The 21,689-nt window shown below is 51.7% G+C and overlaps 1 protein-coding gene across 1 annotated transcript in view; it reads right to left on the bottom strand.

The window, feature by feature from the left end:
* Nucleotides 1-16,506, bottom strand: part of LOC119108078 (cGMP-inhibited 3',5'-cyclic phosphodiesterase A) — a 48,188-nt gene extending 31,682 nt beyond the window's left edge. Inside the window, exons 1-4 of the mRNA XM_037231656.1 lie at nucleotides 16,471-16,506; nucleotides 14,541-14,804; nucleotides 7,836-7,974; nucleotides 7,674-7,750 (exon numbers count right to left, since the gene is read on the bottom strand). Coding sequence (XP_037087551.1) covers nucleotides 7,674-7,750; nucleotides 7,836-7,974; nucleotides 14,541-14,804; nucleotides 16,471-16,506 — 516 coding nt within the window. The remainder of the gene's footprint in view (nucleotides 1-7,673; nucleotides 7,751-7,835; nucleotides 7,975-14,540; nucleotides 14,805-16,470) is intronic.
* Nucleotides 16,507-21,689: the final 5,183 nt, after the last annotated feature.

Below are 21,689 nucleotides of genomic sequence, written 5' to 3'. Positions count from 1 at the left end.
TGACGTTGAGCGGGCGCGGCGCAACACTGTACGCTGCGGTCCCGAATGGCTGTGGCCACTTAATGGCCGGGTTATTTATTAACGATGTAGCTAAGTCGTTGGGGCCGACACACCTCGTGGAAGTCGGAAATGTACTGCGGCTGAATATGGACCTGCCGAACTCGAGATGATCATGCTCGTCGAAGTTTGTGACCACTGGCGGACATTTGGACGGGTGCCTTTACGAGCGCGGCGATTGGGCTGGTGGCGTACACACGCGACATCTAATCGTGTTGCATGAAAACATTGGCATGTAATTGCAAACGGGCTAACTCATGCATGTGTGTGTGTGTGTGTGTGTGTGTGTGTGTGTGTGTGTGTGGTGGTGTGTTGTGTGTTGTGTGGTGTATGTGTGTGTGTGTGGTGTGTGTTGTGTGTGTGTGTTGTGTGTTGTGTTGTTTGTGTGTGTTGGTGTGTGTTGTGTGGTGTGGTGTGTGTGTGGTGTGTGTGTGGTGTGTGTGTGTTGTGTGTGTGTGTGTGTGGGTGTGTGTGTGTGTGTGTGTGTGTGGTGTGTGTGTGTGGTGTGTGTGTGTTTGTGTGTGTCTGCAAACCTTCATTATTCTTATATTTATCACCTTAATGTGATCACAAAACGCTAACAAGTGACAAAAAATGGGTTGTTTATACTACCTTACTGTAATCATAACAGACCGTGAATAATTTGAAACATGCGAACGAATGTAATGAATCGCTCAGCCACATTTCGAGATATACCATTAACCCTCGCCCGGCCGCGGTCCAGAATAGCGGCGCCCGCATTGGGGAGGGGGCGAGTCGACAACCGCCGGGATTTTTAACTTATACGCGTCGTGCAAGAAAAAGAGATATTGTTGTGAATGTCTCGCAAAATCATGAAGAATGCACATCAAGGTGTTGACCTGCAGTCAAATTTGAGGTGGCAGAGGCCACGAAAGGTCAAAAATGATCATTTTAATGCATGCAGATGAAACCTTTAATAACACGTCAAGACGGACATTGATGACACGCAAAAAGGTGTTAAGACCGTGAGGAATCCAACTGCGCCATTCTTGTTCCCCCACAAGGGTCAAGTCACATCAGGTGACCGTGCAAAATTGGTCTACCAGTAGCCTACAAGAACGATACTTTTCACAATGTGCTCCTAGGTTTATTTCACGAGGTGCATCTGTGGGACAGAAGTAGTTCAATCACAGTAAAACCATTTTAAGCTGCTTTAGAGGCTATCTGAGATCAATTTAGGTCACGTTTCAACCATCTAAATCAAACCACTGAAGGTGCTAACCGGGTCTACGTGAGCAGTGCAACGTTTTTCTGTGGTCAGAAATAATGTGTTGCCCGTGTACTAGTACTGAAGATTGCATAGCTGATATCTAATGCATAGTGCCTTCGATGCTGGAAAATGTGTTTATAACAATGAGAATGGGCATGTTGGTACATGAAACTATACGTCAGCAGCTCCAGGAACATGGTAATGAGGTACTTACAGCCAGGTTCGTACACCTTGCACGTCCTCCCGTGGTCTGTTGTGAACTCATTATGCATCAGAATGATAGTGCATGTTTTCAGTGAATTCTGCGCCCAAAATTACCAAATAGAATGGTCTATTTTGAGCTCGGCACACGTTTTGCCGAAGGCACCCAGAAAGTAGGTTATGACCTAGTCCAATGGCATGTGCTCTGTGGTGATGTAATGGTTGCACATGCGAGTAAGCACACTTTTGCTTAAATGCAAACACCAAAACCATACAAAAATGAGTAAAACTTTGCATTGCTTACGGAAAATAGCAGAAATTACCTTCAACTCAGGTCACTGACCTCGAGCGTTAAGAAAAACATGACATCAATAAAGTGTAGGTGTTATTACTTTGTGTTACTAATGCAAGATTGAGCTAGGGCAAATGCCGCACAAGAAAGTGATGTAAGTCAAAGTTTTTATAAGTCACTTAAATCAAAAATTAATACTTTACCTCACCTAAGTCACTGACCTTGGAGCATGAAAATTTTAACTTTGCAAGGAAGAATGTCACATTGAGAGATGAACAGATACTGAGAATTTGGTATGGCTACAAGCGTTTTTTTTTCTATAGTTATGCCCGAAGAGCTGTAAAGGGGAGGTCAACTTCCCCACCCCCCCGCCGATCGGACACGGCTTGACACTTCCACCAGATCTCACGAGCTTAGTTAAAAGTGAGCTGACATAGCTTAAAAGAAAGATAAAATATGGGGCGCAGGGTATGCCTGAAGGACATTGGGGCAGAGGATTATATCAAAGACATCCTGTCGCAATGGCGAACGAAGTTTGAGGACTTTCTAAGAGCGCTTATATAAACAAAACTGCAGCTGGAGGCCGTCGCGCCAGTCCTGCCTGGAGGCTTGAGAGGAACTGTTCGTTCCAACTCAGCAAAGAACGTCTCGATGTCGGCAAGAAACGGCTTGCTGTCTGCAAGCGGACGCCCTTATCCCGCCTGGTCTCCAGCCTATCGCTAGCCCGTCCGACACGGCAGCTGAAGCAAATCCATACGCTGGAACGAACGGAGAACGAGATCCACCAAAGAGGTGTGCATCACAATCAGCCAATGAACATTGAGAATGTAGCATAATAGATAATGTAACTAAATATCGCATGATATAATCAGCTCAGGGGACGGGCAGGCAACATGCATGGACGTCACAGCCTGCGAGAGTACCTGGGATCGGGTCATGTAGAATAATGATGACTGGGCATGATATTCCATCCAGCCCATCATGCCCATCAGCATCCCATTGCATCACATCGGGTTCTTGCCTCCCAGAAACACAGGGGTGTATGGTTTCACAGCCTGCTGATGTATTTCTTTGCCTTATTTCGGCAGAACGTTCACAGACGATGTGACTTTTCCAGGCTAGCGTTCTGCAACTGTTGGTGTCTCACCTTTGTACAGGTTTCCAACTGAAATAGCCTTCTTGAAGATCACTCGGTGCAGTTCACAGCCCTGCCCTTTTTAAGACCTCAACCAGTCTAGCCTCTGATCTACATTCCTGCAAAGATATGCAGACTATTTTGGGGGAGTATTTCCAGGTCACCAGGCACCCATGCCACCATAATAACGTCATTCAAATCCAGCCGTTCCATTTCACGTGCGGCGATCAAACCCAAGAAAAATGTCATTGTCTACTCGTTTATATTTGGCGTTCGTGGATACAATTTCGAGGTAAAACGGCCGTCAAGAGCCTCACAATCAATGTTGTGCAAGGTATGATGACGAAATTAAACAATGACATATTGAAGAGTATTATTACGTAGCAGAAAAATCGGGTTGGCTAGAGCAGTCCTTTCCATTTTAATGTATACTGTTATTTATAAGCCAGCTTATTTCGTCAGACATAATGTTTCTTTTGATATCTTCAAACGTGGAATATTCATTTCAACACAATATGGTTTTAAGTCGGTGGACACGGCCCACAATGTCATAAATGTCACCTCTGGAAATAGGACACCGACAGAAACCGCACGCTTCTGCGCGCCGGTGCAAGTGGCGGCCCTTTCCCGCATTGTCAGCAAAAATATCAGCTGGGTGTCGGATTGGTTCAAGTTCACAACTACTAACCAGATACCCACCCAGGAGCAAATCACCGCTCACCACGGGATTACTATAGACCCAGAGAGGCTGTAGTGCGCCTAACTGGAGGACAGCCTGCGATCCTGTTGGTTATTTATCGGTGCCCTCGAGCCGGTGGGGGTCGGGTGGGCACGGCGTCGAGCGCTGTGACGGTCTCTGCGGGCCGCTGCCAGCCTGATTGCCTGCCCTGCTTTATGACCGGAGACGGCGGGGCACGGCCCGTCCTGATAGGTCGCCGCCGTGACCTCGCGCCACACCCTGAGCACGTCTAGACAAGGCCGGGCTCGACGCCACGCTTCAGGTCACGGTGTTTCCCGCGGTGCTCTTCTCCGAGGCCTTGGCGTAGCCTTGCCAGTTGTCATACGTAAGATATCGTGGTAGCTCAAGATCGCGCCGATGAGAACGTGCAATTGTGTCGCAGGCTGCGCCACCAGCGCCACACTGGCTCGCGGGGCATGAACTGGGAAACGAGTCACGAGGAGATCGCAGAGCATGACCAGCGAAGGACAGGTTCGCTGACCGATTCACCACTCTTTCGACAATTTCATTTCGACAATTTCGACGATTTTTGTGCGGAAGTCGGCTGGTGACGGCTGCTCGTAAGTTACATCATTTGTAGACGCAGACACATAGAACTGGCAAGCGCACGAAATTAGGGACGAGATCGCCTGGCAAGGAGTACTCTGAACTTGTCATCAAGAAAAGAGGAAAAAATTGCTGCTTGGGGTCAGCCCGTTTTCAGTACACATGGTAATAGTTGGGATGCTGTAATACAATTTAATGCTATCCAAAAACAATCAGATTCGAATCAGATGTGCAATTTATGCCATGCCGTGTAACATGGCATGCGCGTGAAGGCGTTATGTGCCCACTGAGACTTCGCTATAGCCATGGACAGAGATGCAGGGCGGCGAAGCGAACGGCTCGAGCGTTAACGGTGTCTGGAAATGATGTCGCATGGTCTGGCGTCGCTCAAATCACTCGCACATTGCTTCCAGTCCACACCATCAGCACCGACAGTGGTCGCTAGGGGATCCGAGTCTGGGCGAGCCTTTCCGAAATGGTATATGAGAGTCATTATCCTACGTCAGACGAGAGACTATTTCTGCCACCTTCGCCGCGAAGCCTTGCTCCGACCTGTGCCCATGATTCATTGGGTCTTCGCTCCGCTGACTATCGCGATATGGACAGCGAGCCGACCATATAGGTGCTTTAATGGCACACCATAAGCTGGTTCAGAGCGTAGTCATTAACCACGAGCGCGCTGACGCATCCGAAATAGTCTGTAGTGGTTGCAAAAGGCGCGACGGCGGAATAACACGTCCTTGCGCGTTGGATTACTTTGCCGTTGGTGGTTCAACTTTTTTTGTATCTTAGCCTACAGACATTACCACACAACTCTTTCCCGCCAAGTAGTTTCCCACCCGTAATAACATCAAATATACTTTCATATGTGATTTAGCCGGACCAGTGAGATACCCGCTTTGACAGATGTTTCCAATGTTCCAGATGCTGACAGATGCTCTAACACAATCACTATGACCACACAACACGCCGGAATGGACGGCCCCTGTCACCGCGAGCAAGGAGGAAGGACGGACGCCAGCAGGAGCACACGATCTTACGAAGCCGCGGGGCTGTTTTGCGGGGTGCCGTTGTCTACACGGAGCACGAGACATGTGTCCAGGTTTGAGGCGGAGTTGGTAGCACTCTGAGACGCCGTCCTGACTTCGTACTTGTTCCGCCCTGACTGTTTGTCAACGTGCTTTTATGTCTTGCTGTCTCTTTTGCCTCTTCCCGCGGTTTTGTACGTAAATCGATTTTGGTGCATGAAAAACCTGCTTTTTTCGAGGATGCTACTGCAGATGCACTGGCACTGACACCCACGCGTCTGCAATTACATTTGGTGTGGTGGTTATTCACGTAAGTTGACTTCAGCGCCAGACCAGCCTGATTTTTTAGAGGCATCTGCCGCGTAGCAACTAATAGCGGAGGACAGCGTTGCGCGTGCTTACATGGGCCTTGTTTCACTTGGCCTTGGCCCGACGGCCAGCGGACACACCAATTGAGCCGCCTCCCATATTGACGACCAGTAATCAGACGCTTCCTCAGTTGATGCCCTGAAAGTGAATGTACCACGAGGCAATGACGGTTTCTCGATTACGTCAATTTTGATAAATTAACTATTGACGGCTGAAATATGAAACCATCGCAACGCCCCAATATTCCTTCAAGAGTTTACCCAGGGCCGATTCCACGCCGGGAAGTCGAAATGGTGGGGGTTGGCTGAGGAAACACAGGTGGTCCATAGCGTTCATCTCCGTCATAGGCGCGACAGAATGAAAAAAAACAAAGCGCAGAAAGTATGAGATAGTGTGATTAAAACGTCACCACACTGCAGTCATACACATAATGTCGGGTGAGTGTCACGATGCGCCATCGCACAACGGCCTCTAGACAGTCGGCGCTCAAATTCAGGCCTAATCGACGCGATTAGCCTGAAAGCAAAGGCCACGCGTCTGAAACTTGCACGTTCCATCCTGAAATATGTATGGTATATTTCAGAAGTTGGCCCAATGCCCCTGAGTGCAGAGCCTTGAATGTTTCCCACTGTCGTCAATGGCAATGTCGGCTAAGAACGGAACGGCGTGGAGTTAGACAGACCAGCTGAGCGCCAGCGCCTCGCTTAGATCGTCCTGGAGTGCTCGATGTTCCGTGTCGACAGTTGCCCTCAGCAGAACATTGGGCGCCATGCAAAGTTGATGAGCCCCGGCTCACGCGGAGGGACGGCGTAGGCGTGGCTGAAGTCAGCTCGTGGAACACAGACAAAGTTGGGCCAGCTCGCCAACGCTGCTGCTTCAGCATGACATCCGACCGTGGTGACATCAAGGGCGACGTTAATCCCGGGGGGAATGCCGCCGACTAGAGTGATTGCGGCCATGAAAAGCTTCAGTGCATCAGGTTACAAAAGACGCGGGTGATCTTCAATTCATTCGCTGTTATTTGCGTCGAATGCGACGCAATGCTACATGCTGCATAAGTGCTGGACACCGCCCAAATCAGCCGCGTCATGAATGCCCAACGAAAGCAATATAAAGCTACCAGTCTGGTATTTAGGTGCTCAAGAATTTTGCAGCCCACCCGTCACGGACGGCTGACATTTTTCAGAGAAACTGCTAGTCTGGAGTTCGAAGAAGCATCCCATTCTGGATCTGGGGCCTGTCCAGCGGTGACGAATTCCAGTGAGTATTCCAAAAAGTCAGCAGGCTGAAAATGGTCAGGCACCAAAGTGGCCCGCGGGGAGCCTGGTGGGTGGTCGACGGGAGAGGGAGGACCGATCACCTTCCAGCCGAGCTGCAGGAGCTGGTGACCTATCAGTAGGACCGGTCATCTTCCAGATGAGCTGCAGGAGCTGGTGACCTACCACGAGGACCGGTCACCTTCCAGCCGAGCTGCAGGAGCTGGTAAGCTACCAGGAGGACCGGTCACCTTCCAGCTGAGCTGCAGGAGCTGGTAACCTACCATTGGCATTACCGACCACGGTGACCTGCCGACAATGCTGCCAGCTCTAGTGATCCACCAGCCGTGTTGCTGATTCTGGTGACCAACCGACGAAGCGGCTGATTCTAGCGACACGCCTACCGAATTATTGACTCTAGTGACCCACAGGCAATGCCGCTGATTCTGGCGACTTAAGAAAGAGCTTGCTCACTCTCGTGTTGCTGAAAATAGCTGCTCACAAAGCTATCTACAGAGTTGTTGTTTCTGGTGACCCACTAACAGTGCTGCCTATTCTGACGATCTTCAGAACGCGTTAATGACCCCGGTGACCTGCTAACAATGCTGTTGACTGGTGGCCTGTCCACTGGGCTTCTGACCAGTGACTTACCGACTCCGCTTCTGACTCTGGTCACCTGCCGACAGAGCTGCTGACTGGTGGCCTGTCCACTGGGCTTCTGACCAGTGACTCACCGACTCCGCTACTGACTCTGGTCACTTGCCGACAGAGCTGCTGACTGGTGACCGACTGACAGCGTCACCAACTCTGCAGACCTACCGGCAGAACCACCGACTCCACAGTCAGCACCGCCCAGACGCTGGTGACGCACCAGCGGTGCGGCCGAGCCTGGCCGCCTACCGACGGTGTCACCGACTCCACAGTCAGCACCGCCCAGACGCTGGTGACGTACCAGCAGTGCGGCCGGGCCTAGCGACCTACCGACAGTGTTACGGAAGCTGGTGGCTCGACGTCGGTTGGGCGGCTCCGGCTCGATGGTGGGCATGCCGGTGGCCGAGGTGGTGGTCGACCACATGGAGCAGGACATGCGGCGCAGCATGGCCGGGTGTACAGCGCGCTTCTGTAAACGGGACGGCCCGGGTCAGTACCGACTCGCTGCGGCCGAGGTCAGTGCTAGCCCGCTCCGGCCGAGGTCAGTGCTAGCCCGCTCCTGCCGGGGTCAGTGCTAGCCCGCTCCGGGCCGGGTCAGTCCTAGCCCGCTTCGGGCCAGGTCAGTCCTAGTTCGCTCCGGCCTGGGTCAGTCCTAGTCCGCTCCGACCCGGGTCAGTCTTAGCCCGCTCCGGCCCGGGTCAGTCCCAGCCCGCTCCGGGCCGGGTCAGTCCTAGTTCGCTCCGGCCTGGGTCAGTCCTAGCCCGCTCCGACCCGGGTCAGTCTTAGCCCGCTCCGGCCCGGGTCAGTCCTAGCCCGCTCCGGCCCGGGTCAGTCCTAGCCCGCTCCGGGCCGGGTCAGTCCTAGCCCGCTCCGGGCCAGGTCAGTCCTAGTCCGCTCCGACCCGGGTCAGTCTTAGCCCGCTCCGGCCCGGGTCAGTCTTAGCCCGCTCCGGCCCGGGTCAGTCCTAGCCCGCTCCGGGCCGGGTCAGTCCTAGCCCGCTCCGGGCCAGGTCAGTCCTAGTCCGCTCCGACCCGGGTCAGTCTTAGCCCGCTCCGGCCCGGGGTCAGTTCTAGCCCGCTCCGCCTCGAGTCAGTCCTAGCCCGCTCCGCCCCCGAGCCAGTCCTAGTCCGCTCCGACCCGGGTCAGTCCTAGCCCGCTCCGACCCGGGTCAGTCCTAGCCCGCTCCGGGCCGGGTCAGTCCTAGCCCGCTCCGGGCCAGGTCAGTGCTAGCCCGCTCCTGGCCGGGTCAGTCCTAGTCCGCTCCGACCCGGGTCAGTCCTGGCCCGCTCCGCCCCGGGGTCAGTGCCGGCTGTATGGGGGCGTGCTCTCGTGTTGGGCACAACACGGTGCGCCGCAGGCGCTGTGAGACCCGGGGAACTCGTTTCTGTCTGACCCGAGGGGAAGTCCCGGGCCACACTAGCCATATTTTGGACGCGCCATGGACTGCCGGAAAAAAGATGCACGCACACCAAATTCACTGCCTACCTCGGCAACTCTCGCAAACGCATGTTCGTGGTTCATGCCACCGACAGTGATGTTCGGGCTCTTGAACTGTGGTGTCCGGGCCGGGTAATATTTACTGCTTAGTTTAAACAATCTGTGATAATGCTTTCATGCGCATTCGATTGCAGTAGAACAGCTGAGAACAGCTCTATCTTCCATCTGCACTTTGGCCTGTAACATTGGGTTCGCATCGCTTAGCCATGTGGGCATTGCACTGAGTCCCGTAAGATACGCGTTCCCACGCGGGCCTCGATGACAGTGAAATGTAACAATTCTTGATGTTTATATAGCGTCGCCAACAACATAGTTGACGCAAAAAATCAGCCATGCAAACGCAGCAGGCGTATACACAAACGACTGTTTAGCCGAGGCGGCTGATCAAATCGTATATACGAATAAGAAATACGCAAGTCTAATTCTCACCGAGCGAGATGCGGATGCCAGTAACCGACACTACTTTGCCTAAAACCAAGCGTTCCATTTTAGATATTTGGAAGAACTGGGGAGAGTCGAAACCATTGATCCCGGTTCCTGATCCATGCCCCTAATCCATCACCCAATTTCAACCTGGTGTGAAAGCAAAACACGCTTTTGTTGACCTTGGCATTTCAGAGAGTTCGTGTCTGCTGACTGTTCAGCGGCGTAGCCTAGCGTTTGGTCGCCCTGGATACAAACTTGCGCGGCTGCACAGCATCGGAGATGACCGACCGGAACTATCGGCTCCGGTGGGAGTCATATGCCAGCGGCGCTTCCGGCGGCCGGCTTGACCTTTCGCTGAGTCTGACCTTACCGCCCCTCGACGCCAAATTAGATGGTGGCATCTGAACTCCGGAATTATTTCGCCGATCTGTGTCGGATCCCGGGCTCAAAACCGGAAACGCTCTCCGCTCACCCCCGGCAATGTATTTTGATCCCTCCCAGATCGGTTTGGCATCTCTGTGCGGGGTCAGGGCGGTCGGCCGCGGCGCCAGGGCGGCTCGCCACCTTGCAAGGGTGTCAGCTGACTCTAAGCTCGCGGTGCGAGCTGCGATGCTTGCATGTCCAGATGCGTGATCACCCCCATATGCTGGTGAGTTATCTCTTGATGGGAACATTTGCATCGCTCAGTTAGCTGCTTGTGGATTGCATAAGCGAAGTGATGCGCTTACAGCATGGGTTGTGATGGCAATCCAGTCGACTATTGCATGCCGATATAAAGCTTGTAAAACTTATGAATGTCAAACGGCTCTCCCGCGAGAGCAGCCTTCCAGTAAAAATCATGGCAACATTTCCCACCCAAAAGGTTGCACCAATTGACCTATGTGCACCCGATTTTAATGATCTCCATCTGGGTGCCGGTAATGACACGCAATTAGGCGAGGTGCAGAATGTCATTTGGCCAATGTCGGATGAGACAGGAGTTCTCGTGAAACGGTGAAACGTAACATTAAGGGGTTCACACTGCTCATTGGCATTACAAAATTATATCATTGCTATATCTAATTATGCTTCACCACTGCCATTCAGTACCAAATGACCAAGGTGACTACTTGCGCAGATGGAAGCGATAATGTTTCCGTCACGTGTTACCAAAGCGTACTCGAATAGTTTGGGTGCATGATGGTATGCAATGCAAGCAACTCAGACCAAGCAGTATCAGGTCTGAGCCTGAGTCCGGGTACCAAACGAGTGCTGGTATCTTGAGACCAGGCCCGAGTCCCGAGTCCCTGCGTTACCTGAGTCAAAGCCTGAGTCCAGTTTTGTCGCGCACGAGTTCGAGCTAAACCCTGAACCCTTGCTGCTCAGCCCCAGCACACCAATTTCATGTCCGCACGTCCGACCAGAAAAAACGGCCATTAGAACAGCCGCCGCAGTGTCTAAGCGACGAATTAAAGGACGATTCGGCCACAACAGCAAATTTATCAAATGCAACTGAACGAGTATGGATTATGGATATGGTATGGATTTTTACTGATTATGGATATTGTATGGACCATCATGGATTATGGATAATCAGGTAAGCACACGGAATGTTCACGAAGAAGCACACGGAAAAAAGCACACGGGAGAAATGGCACCATGAGTAAAGTTTGCGTGGATCATTTCTGACGATCACGTTACGGGGATTTAGCCTACAAAAAAATGATGTGATTCAAACATGTCGAACGTTCCGGTAAGCTCTTTTGATTCACTATGTATTTTCTTTCTTTTTTCTCTTGCATCATTCTTATCTTTATTCTAACTTATTTCTTTCTTTCCGGTCCAGTCAGAATCAGACCTGTTTCTGTCAAGTATTTGAGGTAATACATATGGTACTAAATTGGAGGTGCTGTCAAACTAAATGTGCATGGCGTCATTTTGACGGGGTTCTCCGTTCAAGTACTGTCGTGATGTTTTTTCACGAACAGCATTTCAAGTTGCATGGAGTTTTGGTGCCTCGCCATAATATTCAGTAAACATCTTAGTCAATGGGGCTTTACGACTCTCTCAGATGTTGATGTTATAAGGCGTCGCCTGCCTCTCACTCAGGCAGGAAGGGCGGGTGCCGAGAGAAGTAGAATCTTACATATCTGGTCTCCCAGACGCGTGCTTAACCACCACGCAATCAGTACACAGAATCTCCAGTGACACGTGCATCCAAGTTCAGGTGCTTCTTGGGCACCGTCGTAATGATTTAGAAAATGATGAGTGGAAGCTTTTTGAGCATCCTCACATAAATTCGCCAGAAGTGCTGTTAGAATAATCCCGAATTAATGCATATTTAACTGAATGTGTTTAATCGCGACCTAATGAACTAATGTGAAACTCCGCGCTAAATGTGAAACTCAGTCAAGTATCCCATTTGCCGGCAAGATTCGATTTTAGAGATGAAAATAATTTACTTCGATATCAATTACTTCTGACTTCACAAACATAAGCTGTCCAAATGACGCATCAGCAAACTTCCAGTTGTAAATCACCTTCCGTCCAGCCGAAGTCAGAGCCTGGCCTTCTGCCCGCTGGACCTCGCGCCGCGCGGGCCCGGCTCCGGGCGCCGCAACACGACGACAGAACACCGCGCCCCGCTGACAGAACACCGCGCTCCGCCGACAGAGCAGCGCGTCCCGCCGACGGAACACTGCGCTACACCGCCAGAGCAGCGCGCTCCGCCGACAGAACACCGCGCTCCGCCGCCAGAGCAGCGCGCTCCGCCGACAGAGCAGCGCGCTCCGCCGGCAGAACAGCGTACTCCGCCGACAGAACAGCGCGTTCCGCCGCCAGAGTACCGTGGTCCGCCGACAGAACAGCGCGCTCCGCCGGCAGACTGCCCCAACATTTTTCAGAGACGCTCGGCGGGTCCGCTCGCAAACTTGCCCGCCCGATTCGAAAGGAGGGCAGCTGAAATTGCAAAAGTTTCGTGTGCGACGCGCGAGGCGCTCCAGTGGCTTTGATACTTGCGGTGTTCCAGTCCGAATCAGACCACCATCTCCTCCGAGTGCATGGAACCACTCCAGCTGGTTACTTTAGCTGCCTACCGCCACTGCCAGTGCTGTCGCGATGAGCATATTGCTGCAAGGCAAGGTCGTATGAAGGTCATGAAGTGTGGCCAATATTACATGCGAGTTGTTGCTGACCAGATGCAGTCGAATATCTTTAACCCGTGAGAAAAGTCCAGAGATTCACATGTCTGGTAGCAGGTCACGACAATGTCATATTCCGATATTTCCAATGTCATCCTAATGGTCTATTTGTAACGGACGTTTCTCAGCGCGTCGGACGCGAGTCAAAAGCAGATGACTCAATCAGAAGAGGTGTGACGTGTAATGCATACTCGGAGTGGCTCACACTGAGATCCAAAAGTGCGTGCCCATTATAGTGCAAGTCATACCTAAAATACAAAGGTCACCCCAAAATTGCAGACGCATAAATCATCTTAGACATTCGGGTGCGCGAGAAAGCTGCAAGTGATAGCCCGCCGCTAATCATATGCATATATGCTCAGAAGTCCCGTGCCGCGCATCGAAATAACAGACCCAAGCTCCCCTCTTCTCTTCTTCAGATCCGCCCCTCTTATCCTTTATCCTGCTTCATCCTGCATTTTCGCGACACCCCGCTTGTCCGGGGCAGGCTGCATATGTCAGCCACGAGTGGGCCGAGAGCCCCGTGCGAAGGCGGACCCCAACCGGGTACCCAGCGCGCAGGCGCGAGTTACAGCTCGTTGGTTGACCCAGGGCGCACGCAAATATGCCCCATCGTTAACCATTTTCCTTCATCCCATGGCCCTGAATTAATCATCTCTGGTCGAAAGCGCTCTAATAAAAAACAACAAACAAACACACAAACAAACCTCTTCTCCCGCTTCTCCTCTGCCTAGCGTGACCAGACGCGTGATGGAATAGGAAAGGATCTACTGGGTGTAGCGGGGAAAATGTAGGTGTCGAAAAATATGACGCATGCCCCAAAAGCATGACGCAGGCAGGTACCCAGTTTATAGTCAGTGGCTACGCACGCGGCCCCGACTCGTGATAAAATGTCTACGTGAGCAGACGTCAAAGGGGTTGCTGCAGGTTCTTTTGCATGATTTAGGCGTTCTAAATTATGCAAACTGCTGCCCACCTCGAAGTATCATTCGTTACTCGTTCATCTCTGTTCATCCCCGTTGCTCTGCCGATCGACGGCTGTTTGAGGAGTAGTGACACGTTTCGCGAGTCCATACATCACACTGGCCGCCGATGAATTCTTGGCGCAACGGGCGTCCCGAATCATCTCGGGGACCGCATGGTATTCACGGGCGTCCCGAATCATCTCGGGGACTCAGGGTATTCCCGGTCGTCCCGAATCATCTCGGGGACCGCAGAGTATTCACGGCTGTCCCGAATCACCACAGGGACCACAGGGTATTCACGCGATAGCCTCTGGAGGCACGTGTGCCCCCCCCCCCCTCCCCCCCCTCTCTTATCAGATTTATAGCATGCATTAAGGGGAATAAATGTAGAGTGTTGAAAACCTGGTAAAGTGTAGAGGAAATGTTCGTAAACTTGAAGAAATGTTCAATGAATGTCATCACACATGAACAAATGTCCACGGTTGGAATAAACTCATAACACCAAACAAACCGAGAACATGCAGCATTGCTTAACCTCATGCAAGATATGTTGCACGTCTGGAACGCGTTCAGCTGGATTTTCAGTGAAGGTTTTGAGCTGTGTGCCCCTTGTGTCCCCGCGCATACGGCCCACTGAAGCCGCCTCTGTTGGGGACCGTCCATGAATATTGCCTTGGGATATTGGAACATGTCCGTCCCCATATGTGGCCACCTGAAGGGGAATGATAACATTGCCGGGATCGATATGCACCAGAGATATAGGTCCATGCAACAGCACTCACGCCAAGACCGTAGATGTAAATATGCGGTCCACCAGTCATCTGGGATCCCCCATCCTGCAGCACACCAGCCAACCCCAATTGTAGCTGTCCGTTCCACCTCTCCTCACAATCCTCCCCTCGTGACCTGGCCCCGCACTGCCTTCCCCACACCGTGACCCGTGCTACTGCTCCCCGTCCGTGACGTACTCTGGCCTGCAGGTTGCCGGCCGTCTCGCCGGTGAAGGGTATTTCGTCGGTGCTGGAGCTGAGGGCGTCGTCGAGCCGCAGCAGCGCCGGCGGGTGCTGCTGCACCCGGCCCGGCTGGCTGGGCGGCTCGAGCAGCTGCGCCAGCGTGTGCAGGCCGGCCAGGATGTGCGGCGGCAGCGCGCTGGCCGAGCTGTCCACCAATAGGTCCGTCACGATGCCGTGCGACTCGGCGATGATAGCGGCGCTCGTGCTGGCCGTCACCGCCTGCAACGGGGTCAGACGGCCGTCAGCGCCTGCGGCAAGCGCGATGGCTTGGTGGCAGTGGTGCGCAGTACACGTGGGTGGCCCAGGTGCCGTTGCCGCTGGAGCCGCAGTCGCTGAAAGCCTGTGGAGGTTGCTGGAACCTGTGCGTCCTGTCTGTATTAGGAAAGAGTCCTGGTGGAGACAGTCAGCCCCACTGAAAGCGTGCTGCTCTCGCCGATCAGCAGCGGGGGAACACGTGCCGCCAGTGTACCTGTTTTCTGACAAAGAGAACGACTCACCGTCACGTATTGTTACAGGTATTTCGGCCGTCACCACTTCTGACGAGATCGTGTAGAGGGTGTCCTGCGGTGAGGGCGGGGAGGCAATGCCCGATAGACTGATAGAAGGAGACTTGCTTGGGGAGTGTTGGACAACGTGCGCTGGGCTGAACCAGCCAAAAGGAGGAGTTCGAACTCTGCATGTGATAACACGTCTGGAGGCGGCACACAACGCTGCCTCAGCGAGTGCGAACGGGCTGGACTGACACGGCGAGAGGTAGTGTGGCGGCACGCGATGTGAAAATATACCCAGTTCACAACTGCTCAAGACAAAATAAACCGCCTGTCTTGCGAAAACAAGGTACGACAGAGAGCGCAAAGCGTTCGTATACCAGATGCCGCACAGGTACGCACTGCCGCTGGATTTCACCCATCCGACACCCAACCGTTATCGTGAGGCTTCCTCCATGACTCTCACAGTGACATTAAAACTCACATTGACCTCGCGTGCATCGCAAAAGGCCCTAGGGGAAGGGCGGGGCACAGCTTAGCACCTAGCACCATTTACTGAACATGTCCAACTTGTGCGATTTCCCGGTGCTGTCTTTACAGACGCATCAAATTGTTTTGATCACCCATGTGTGATCACCAGTTTTGTTTGTTTGTTCTTTTTAACTAGCCATGCTTGAAGGAACGTATGGTAGCATGACGTTTCGCCAACACTTACAAGTGCATCACAAGGATCCTGTGAGCGGCTTGTCTGCTCTGTGGCCCGCGCCGGATGCCTCCTCGTACCGTACGTACCTCGCTGAACACGTCTCGTGTGTCTCAACAACGGCGCATCAAAAGACGGCGATGCTGCTGTCAGATCGGCCGGGCCCGTCAGGGTGAAGGACAGCTGATGTATGGCGGGAGCGGACGGTATTGACGCGGCAGATACGTGTGGTATGAGGCGCAACCTCTCATTTTTATTTGATCTGCAGACTCAATTGTTGAATGGAGCTTGGTGTCCCGTAAAAGCTTTTTGATTTTATTCGTCCTGTACGGAGGGAAAAGCTACTATGCTTAGGGCCAGTATTCAACCCCAGCAAGGCACATACTAGAGCAATATTGTCACGCCTGCGCATTGACTCTGGTCGTAAAGGCCAATCTATAAGTTTTGCGAATTCAGAATAACGCACTTCTATGCGACCATCAAGAAAACACAAGTCTAGTCTATTCTTTGTCCATGGCTCCCCGCTGAAATCAAAACTATGCAAGATCATTGCAGCACAAAGAGAAGTGGCAGTTAGTGAAAGATACCAAATGGAAGGGGAAAGTACGGCAAGTGTATATGTATTTAACCTGAAAATTATTTAAGCATGAAAATGGCGATATTTTTAAGGAAACGGGACACGCGTAACCCACACCTTTTTATGGAACTCCAGTGACTGTAGAGGCCCCATTAGCGCTCATGAGGATTCGAACTGGAGCCCTGCGTGGAAGCCGAGAGCGTGAACTACTCAGCCATTACGCCACGATTTCGATAGGTTCGGTCACTTTAAAGTGAGTTTGTGGAACTCAGTAAGCGACTGAGCTGGGCCCAAAGTTCTAAACAACGTTCCCAGGCGTCATCGATTTTCGACGTGAACGCGGCCATCATTGGACGGTCCAAATGGGGCCAACGGACCCCTATCGCAGCGAAGCACCCGCCTGCGCTGGGGGCGGCAGGCTCGCTGCGATCACACGCAAGTCAGGCCCATCGACTCCCGACGCGCCGCCTTACGTGGCCCCGTGCGCCCGCCGAGAGGTCGCTTGCGAAGGGCTTCCCTGTGGGCCAATTCCGGCTTCACCAGCGCGCCGGCCGTCAGGCAATGGCCTACCCCGCCATCTGGACCGATATTGATGTGCTGGCCAGAATCGCCAGCCGTCGGTGATGCTGTTAAAGCGGCGACACCAAAGCCTTCTGCACGAACAGCACTGTCGCATGTATCAATAACCAAGCCCATGTATGCCGCCCTAGTGGGCCAAAAGACATGTGTTTGTCGTCGATGCTGAAGTATTTCCAACTCGCTCTGAGTTGTGACGTGCTTCATCACGTGCAAGGCGATATGCACCATTGATGCGTTGGTAAAGCATGGCATCGTTACCCGCACTAGTTTCGGCCTGGATGTGAGGGTACCGGCCTAAAGCCGGCACATTGCCGCATTTGGGCACAACACAAAATATTCTCATGCATGATGGTGACGCATGCGTCAATGCATTCATTCCCGATGACCATGTTCCAGTTTGCGTGAGCGAGGGGGGCTTTCACTGCCATCCCGTGCTCTGGTATAGCGCCGGCGGCCGGTACAACGGTATCGAAATCTTGCATCTCTAGTCGGAGCCCTGCGTGCTGCTGAGCCGACATGTCCCCAAGAGTTAGTTCCCGGTGAGGTGTGTGCCTTTGTTCCTCTCCAACGAACGCTGACAGCGCGTCCAAATTCCCGCGACTTCAAAGGCGTTCACGAGTTGTTCGTGTCAGAGATCTAGCGGCAGGAGTATTTTTCTTTCTCTTCTCAGGGAGCCTGGTCGGGACCTACGTTAGAAGCGCCTTACCTACGTCAAGAGCACCGCGACGCACTTCCCTGTCGGCTACGCGCCCCACGAAGGGCGGGAATCCGCGGATCTGTGCTGCACTGGGGGGCAGACAGTCGGCGAGCCGGGCCGAGGAACCAAACGAACAGGCCTCGGGTCGTCCCTAGCCAATCGCCGCATTTTCATTGCGTCATGGCCTCTGAGATGGACCACTGCACTCATCCCGGTGAGGTGGCCCTAGTAAGCGCACATGCACCAGGCGTCTTCAAGTACATTTAATGTTTCGCTTTCGCAGTTAGTCTCTGTCCATACGCTTTGGTAGGTGGGCTGGAGTTTTTCGTTTTTGTTTTTTTTTGTTAAGTTTTTTTGTTGTTGTTAAGAAACAGGCACGCTCCACTCCATGCTACACACGCGCACCAACCATCCAGAGCGGCGGTGCGCGCACAAACATGCCCAGTTCATTCTCGCTCGGACTGGGATGGCGGGACGGGCGCTGGGCGCGGCGCGCTCTATTGTTCGGCGGCGCGTCTGTCCCAGCACAATAACCTGCTTTTCTCGTGGCAGGCTGCAGCTGGCAGGCGGCAGTATCGATTTGCAGGAAGCGCGTGCATCTGACACCGGCGAGGCAGCCAGCGACCACACGGTGTCACCAGTGTCAAATGAACGGCACCAAACCCGGCGGGGGGCGCACTTCCATAGCTCGGCTGACGAGCGCTGGGTCGCGGCAGCATATCATCACGCCGGCCGGTCGGGAGTGCCGAAACAGCAGCTCGGCGACCGGCTCCGACGCCACACTCCAGCCTCAAGACGTTCAGAAGGGTTCTCTCTGGAATTTCATCAAGCTCTTGGCGTGGACGACGAGCATGACAATAGGAGATTATTTGAAGACGCGGGTAAGAATTCTTCGAGGATGATTGACTCGGCATATTGGTGTGTTCCCAGTAATATGTGTATCTATGCTGGGTGTTGGCCCCAGACCATTTCCCCGGCGATACCCATATTTTTACAACAATATGCATATATGGGACCCTAACTCAATTTAACGCGGGGACAAAGGTCTTGATCCTTCGGGGACATATTCGTGACGCTCTTAATCAGAAAAAAAGGACAAAGATTGGGCGCCAAGACCACGTCTGAAAATGTCTGAATCCAAGCCTCAATTTTGACACGAGCGGTGGCAATCCCAGGTGCGGCGAAGTTCAAAAGGTTTGCTTTTTACGCTCCGCCCCTTTTCGGCATGGTCATAGACCTGCTTTTGTAATACGAGCCTCCTTAATGAATGGACCTACGAAACCAGAGTTCAAGCTGAGCAAAGCTTGTCGTGTAAGCCCTGGCCCCTGCCATCCGATTACGCAATTCCAGGCCAACGGTAGAATTTGCAGGCGAAAGTTGTCCGTGCCGCAATGTTTGGCATGGTCCGTTCTACCATCTAACGTCATGCGACCTTTAGCAGCACTACCGCCGCCGGCCGCAGGCCGCGCCTATCAAGGGGAAATAACGAGCACCCTAAAGCGACTCGAACACACTACGCCACGAATGGGTGGATAGCAAGGCAGACACTCTAACCAACCGAGCTATCGAAACGAACACATCTTTGGTCTCCTTCTTTTGCATATAATTCCTGAAGAAAGCGAAACAATGTTTCATAAAAACGCAAATGCTGTCACCTGAGCCGAGGGCGGTTCTATCTTATTGATATTATGCAGCCTCAACGCACATTCATTAGTAATGAAATGGACCTTTCGTGCAGTCTGACCATGCATCGCATGAACGATGCTTTAATGCACAACAATTCTCGCAGTACCTTGGTATCTTCTTTCACAAAATGGTTTCAAAGCTGAATACATAGCAAGCTGCGGCGCCCCCTGATGATGAATGGCACATCCTTTCTGCCAGGTGGCTCCTCTTCATTTTGTAATAACTTTGCCAGAACTTGACGCCACACGGGTCGAATGAAGGCGGGTTCCATCTGATGTTACGTCGCATGGGAACGTTTTGGTCTACACTGCTCTAAAGCCGATTCGGCGGAGTGATGACGTGGACCAGTTTAACCATCTACATGCCAGCAACGTTTACAGTGCTGTCAGTTTCGCCAGGCTTTTGGCCCAAAATGGACAGGACGAAGATGCGTTGCAAGGAGGGGAAAATAAGAACAATTTCATTGCTGTCCAAGTTCAAAGGATGACATCCAAGTTCATAGCGAGTCTATAAAATGCTAGTATGTTGGATTACGTCAACCAAATCAGCTGATTTGGTCTGAGCCTTGCAGCGCAGTGCGCTGGCTTTCACTGGCTTCACCCAGCTTATATGAACAGCTTGGCACATTTGTTGAAAAACTGGATTGACTTCGTGACGCTCAACTTGACGGACAGACAGTGAGAAACAAAATAAGATCGCAAATGTTCATGTGTATGTTAAGTCGGAAATAAAGTCAGCATCTCGTCGAGGGAATCCAAACGTTGTCAGTGTGACCACGGTACCTGAGGGGGCACCAATGTTCCACTAAGGATATCATAAATTATTTTTCGTATCGGATTTAGTCCACCACTTTTCATGCAGTCTTCATTCTCGACCAGCAAGAACCCCTCATCCGATCCAGAGGCGCTAGACGCCTCTGGAAACATCGTAAATGAAGCTCACCCATCACTATTAAATCTTAGTTCCTCATGTCAGATGTCCATGAACCATAAAAATATAGCCCCCCCCCCCCCCCCCGGTCCTCTTCGGAAAGTCACCGGACAGCCCTTCAAGCGTAGAGAACGACCCCCTTTCTCCTCCTCCGTTGACTGCTTCCTTGTGTTAGACACTTACCATGGATGACTGCGTCTGCACGCAGCGTCAAGCCATCACCACCTACCCAAGGCACCAGGTGTGTCATCACCAATCGATTGGTGCCAGCCCATACAGTGTTCAACGATTGGTTGGTGAAAATATTAATTTAACACGATTTCATAATGCTTCTGGTAATCCTTTTTCTTTGGAATACGCTTCAAATATGCTTCTGATACATTTTCATCACCATTTCCAAGAATTGTTTGCGACATCCGTTTCGTTAGAATATTCCATATGCTCTGGATAGGACAACGAGCTCTAACCTGTACAGCACTATTGCTGTTATTCGTCGCATGACAAAACAACTTACTTCTCTCCCATAAGCAAGCCATGGCAGTTCAGTCATGAGCCCGTCCCAACTGTCTGTTACGAGCTTTATGATTAGCTCCCCATACTGCAAGCAGAAATCGCGCCACGATTGCAGGCTATGCATGCTCAACTTGACTTTACTGAAAAATGTCTCTCACGATCCTTGGTTTTGGCGATCGTTTGTGAAGTGCGTTTAGCATTATATTGAATCTTTTGAGCTTTTTATTTTTGAGAAATCCAATTGATTCATTCATAATTTAATTGATAAATGAACTCACTTGATTTCAAATGTATTTTAATCCATGGTCTAAATCCACTTAAATATATATATATATATATATATATATATATATATATATATATATGCATGTCAGCCAGCTTTTGAAGACTTTGCGACAGCTTTAAACTTAAAACCACAGACGTGGTCATTTTTAGGTCACTTCACATAATCACGCTATCCCCACGCAAGCTATTGGACCGCGGGAACGGTGTCAGCTATTGCCATGCCAGATGACAAATAACCTGTTTGGAAATGTGCCGAACTATAAATCACAAATGATACCAGACAAAATGATAAACGCTGCGATTTGCGCAATTTTACGGATGGCCACAATGGGACCTCTCCGTCTCTCTGGCTGAACAATTGTCCCAAGCTTTATGTCAAATTTGCAGTGAACTTAAACGGACCTTTATTTCATATTTGGTGCAAAGCAGAATCTAAGTTCGAGTTGTGTTTTCCAAACAGCAGTGCCGCCGGCGCCAGACTGTGATGCGATTGTCTCCGAGTGCCCAGATTGGCTCTCTCCCTGGGGAAGCGAAGCAGGCTGCGTAAACAACGGCCGTCGCGAAAGGCCAATCGACGCCTCTTACAGTTTCCAGAGTCCATATATATATATAATATATATATATATAATATATAATATATATATAT

The sequence above is a fragment of the Pollicipes pollicipes genome, unplaced genomic scaffold (genome assembly GCF_011947565.3).
Source record: "Pollicipes pollicipes isolate AB1234 unplaced genomic scaffold, Ppol_2.1 Scaffold_6686;HRSCAF=7923_pilon_pilon_pilon, whole genome shotgun sequence".
Classification (NCBI taxonomy): Eukaryota; Metazoa; Arthropoda; class Thecostraca; order Pollicipedomorpha; family Pollicipedidae; genus Pollicipes; species Pollicipes pollicipes.
This window is presented reverse-complemented; position numbering and strand designations above follow the sequence as displayed.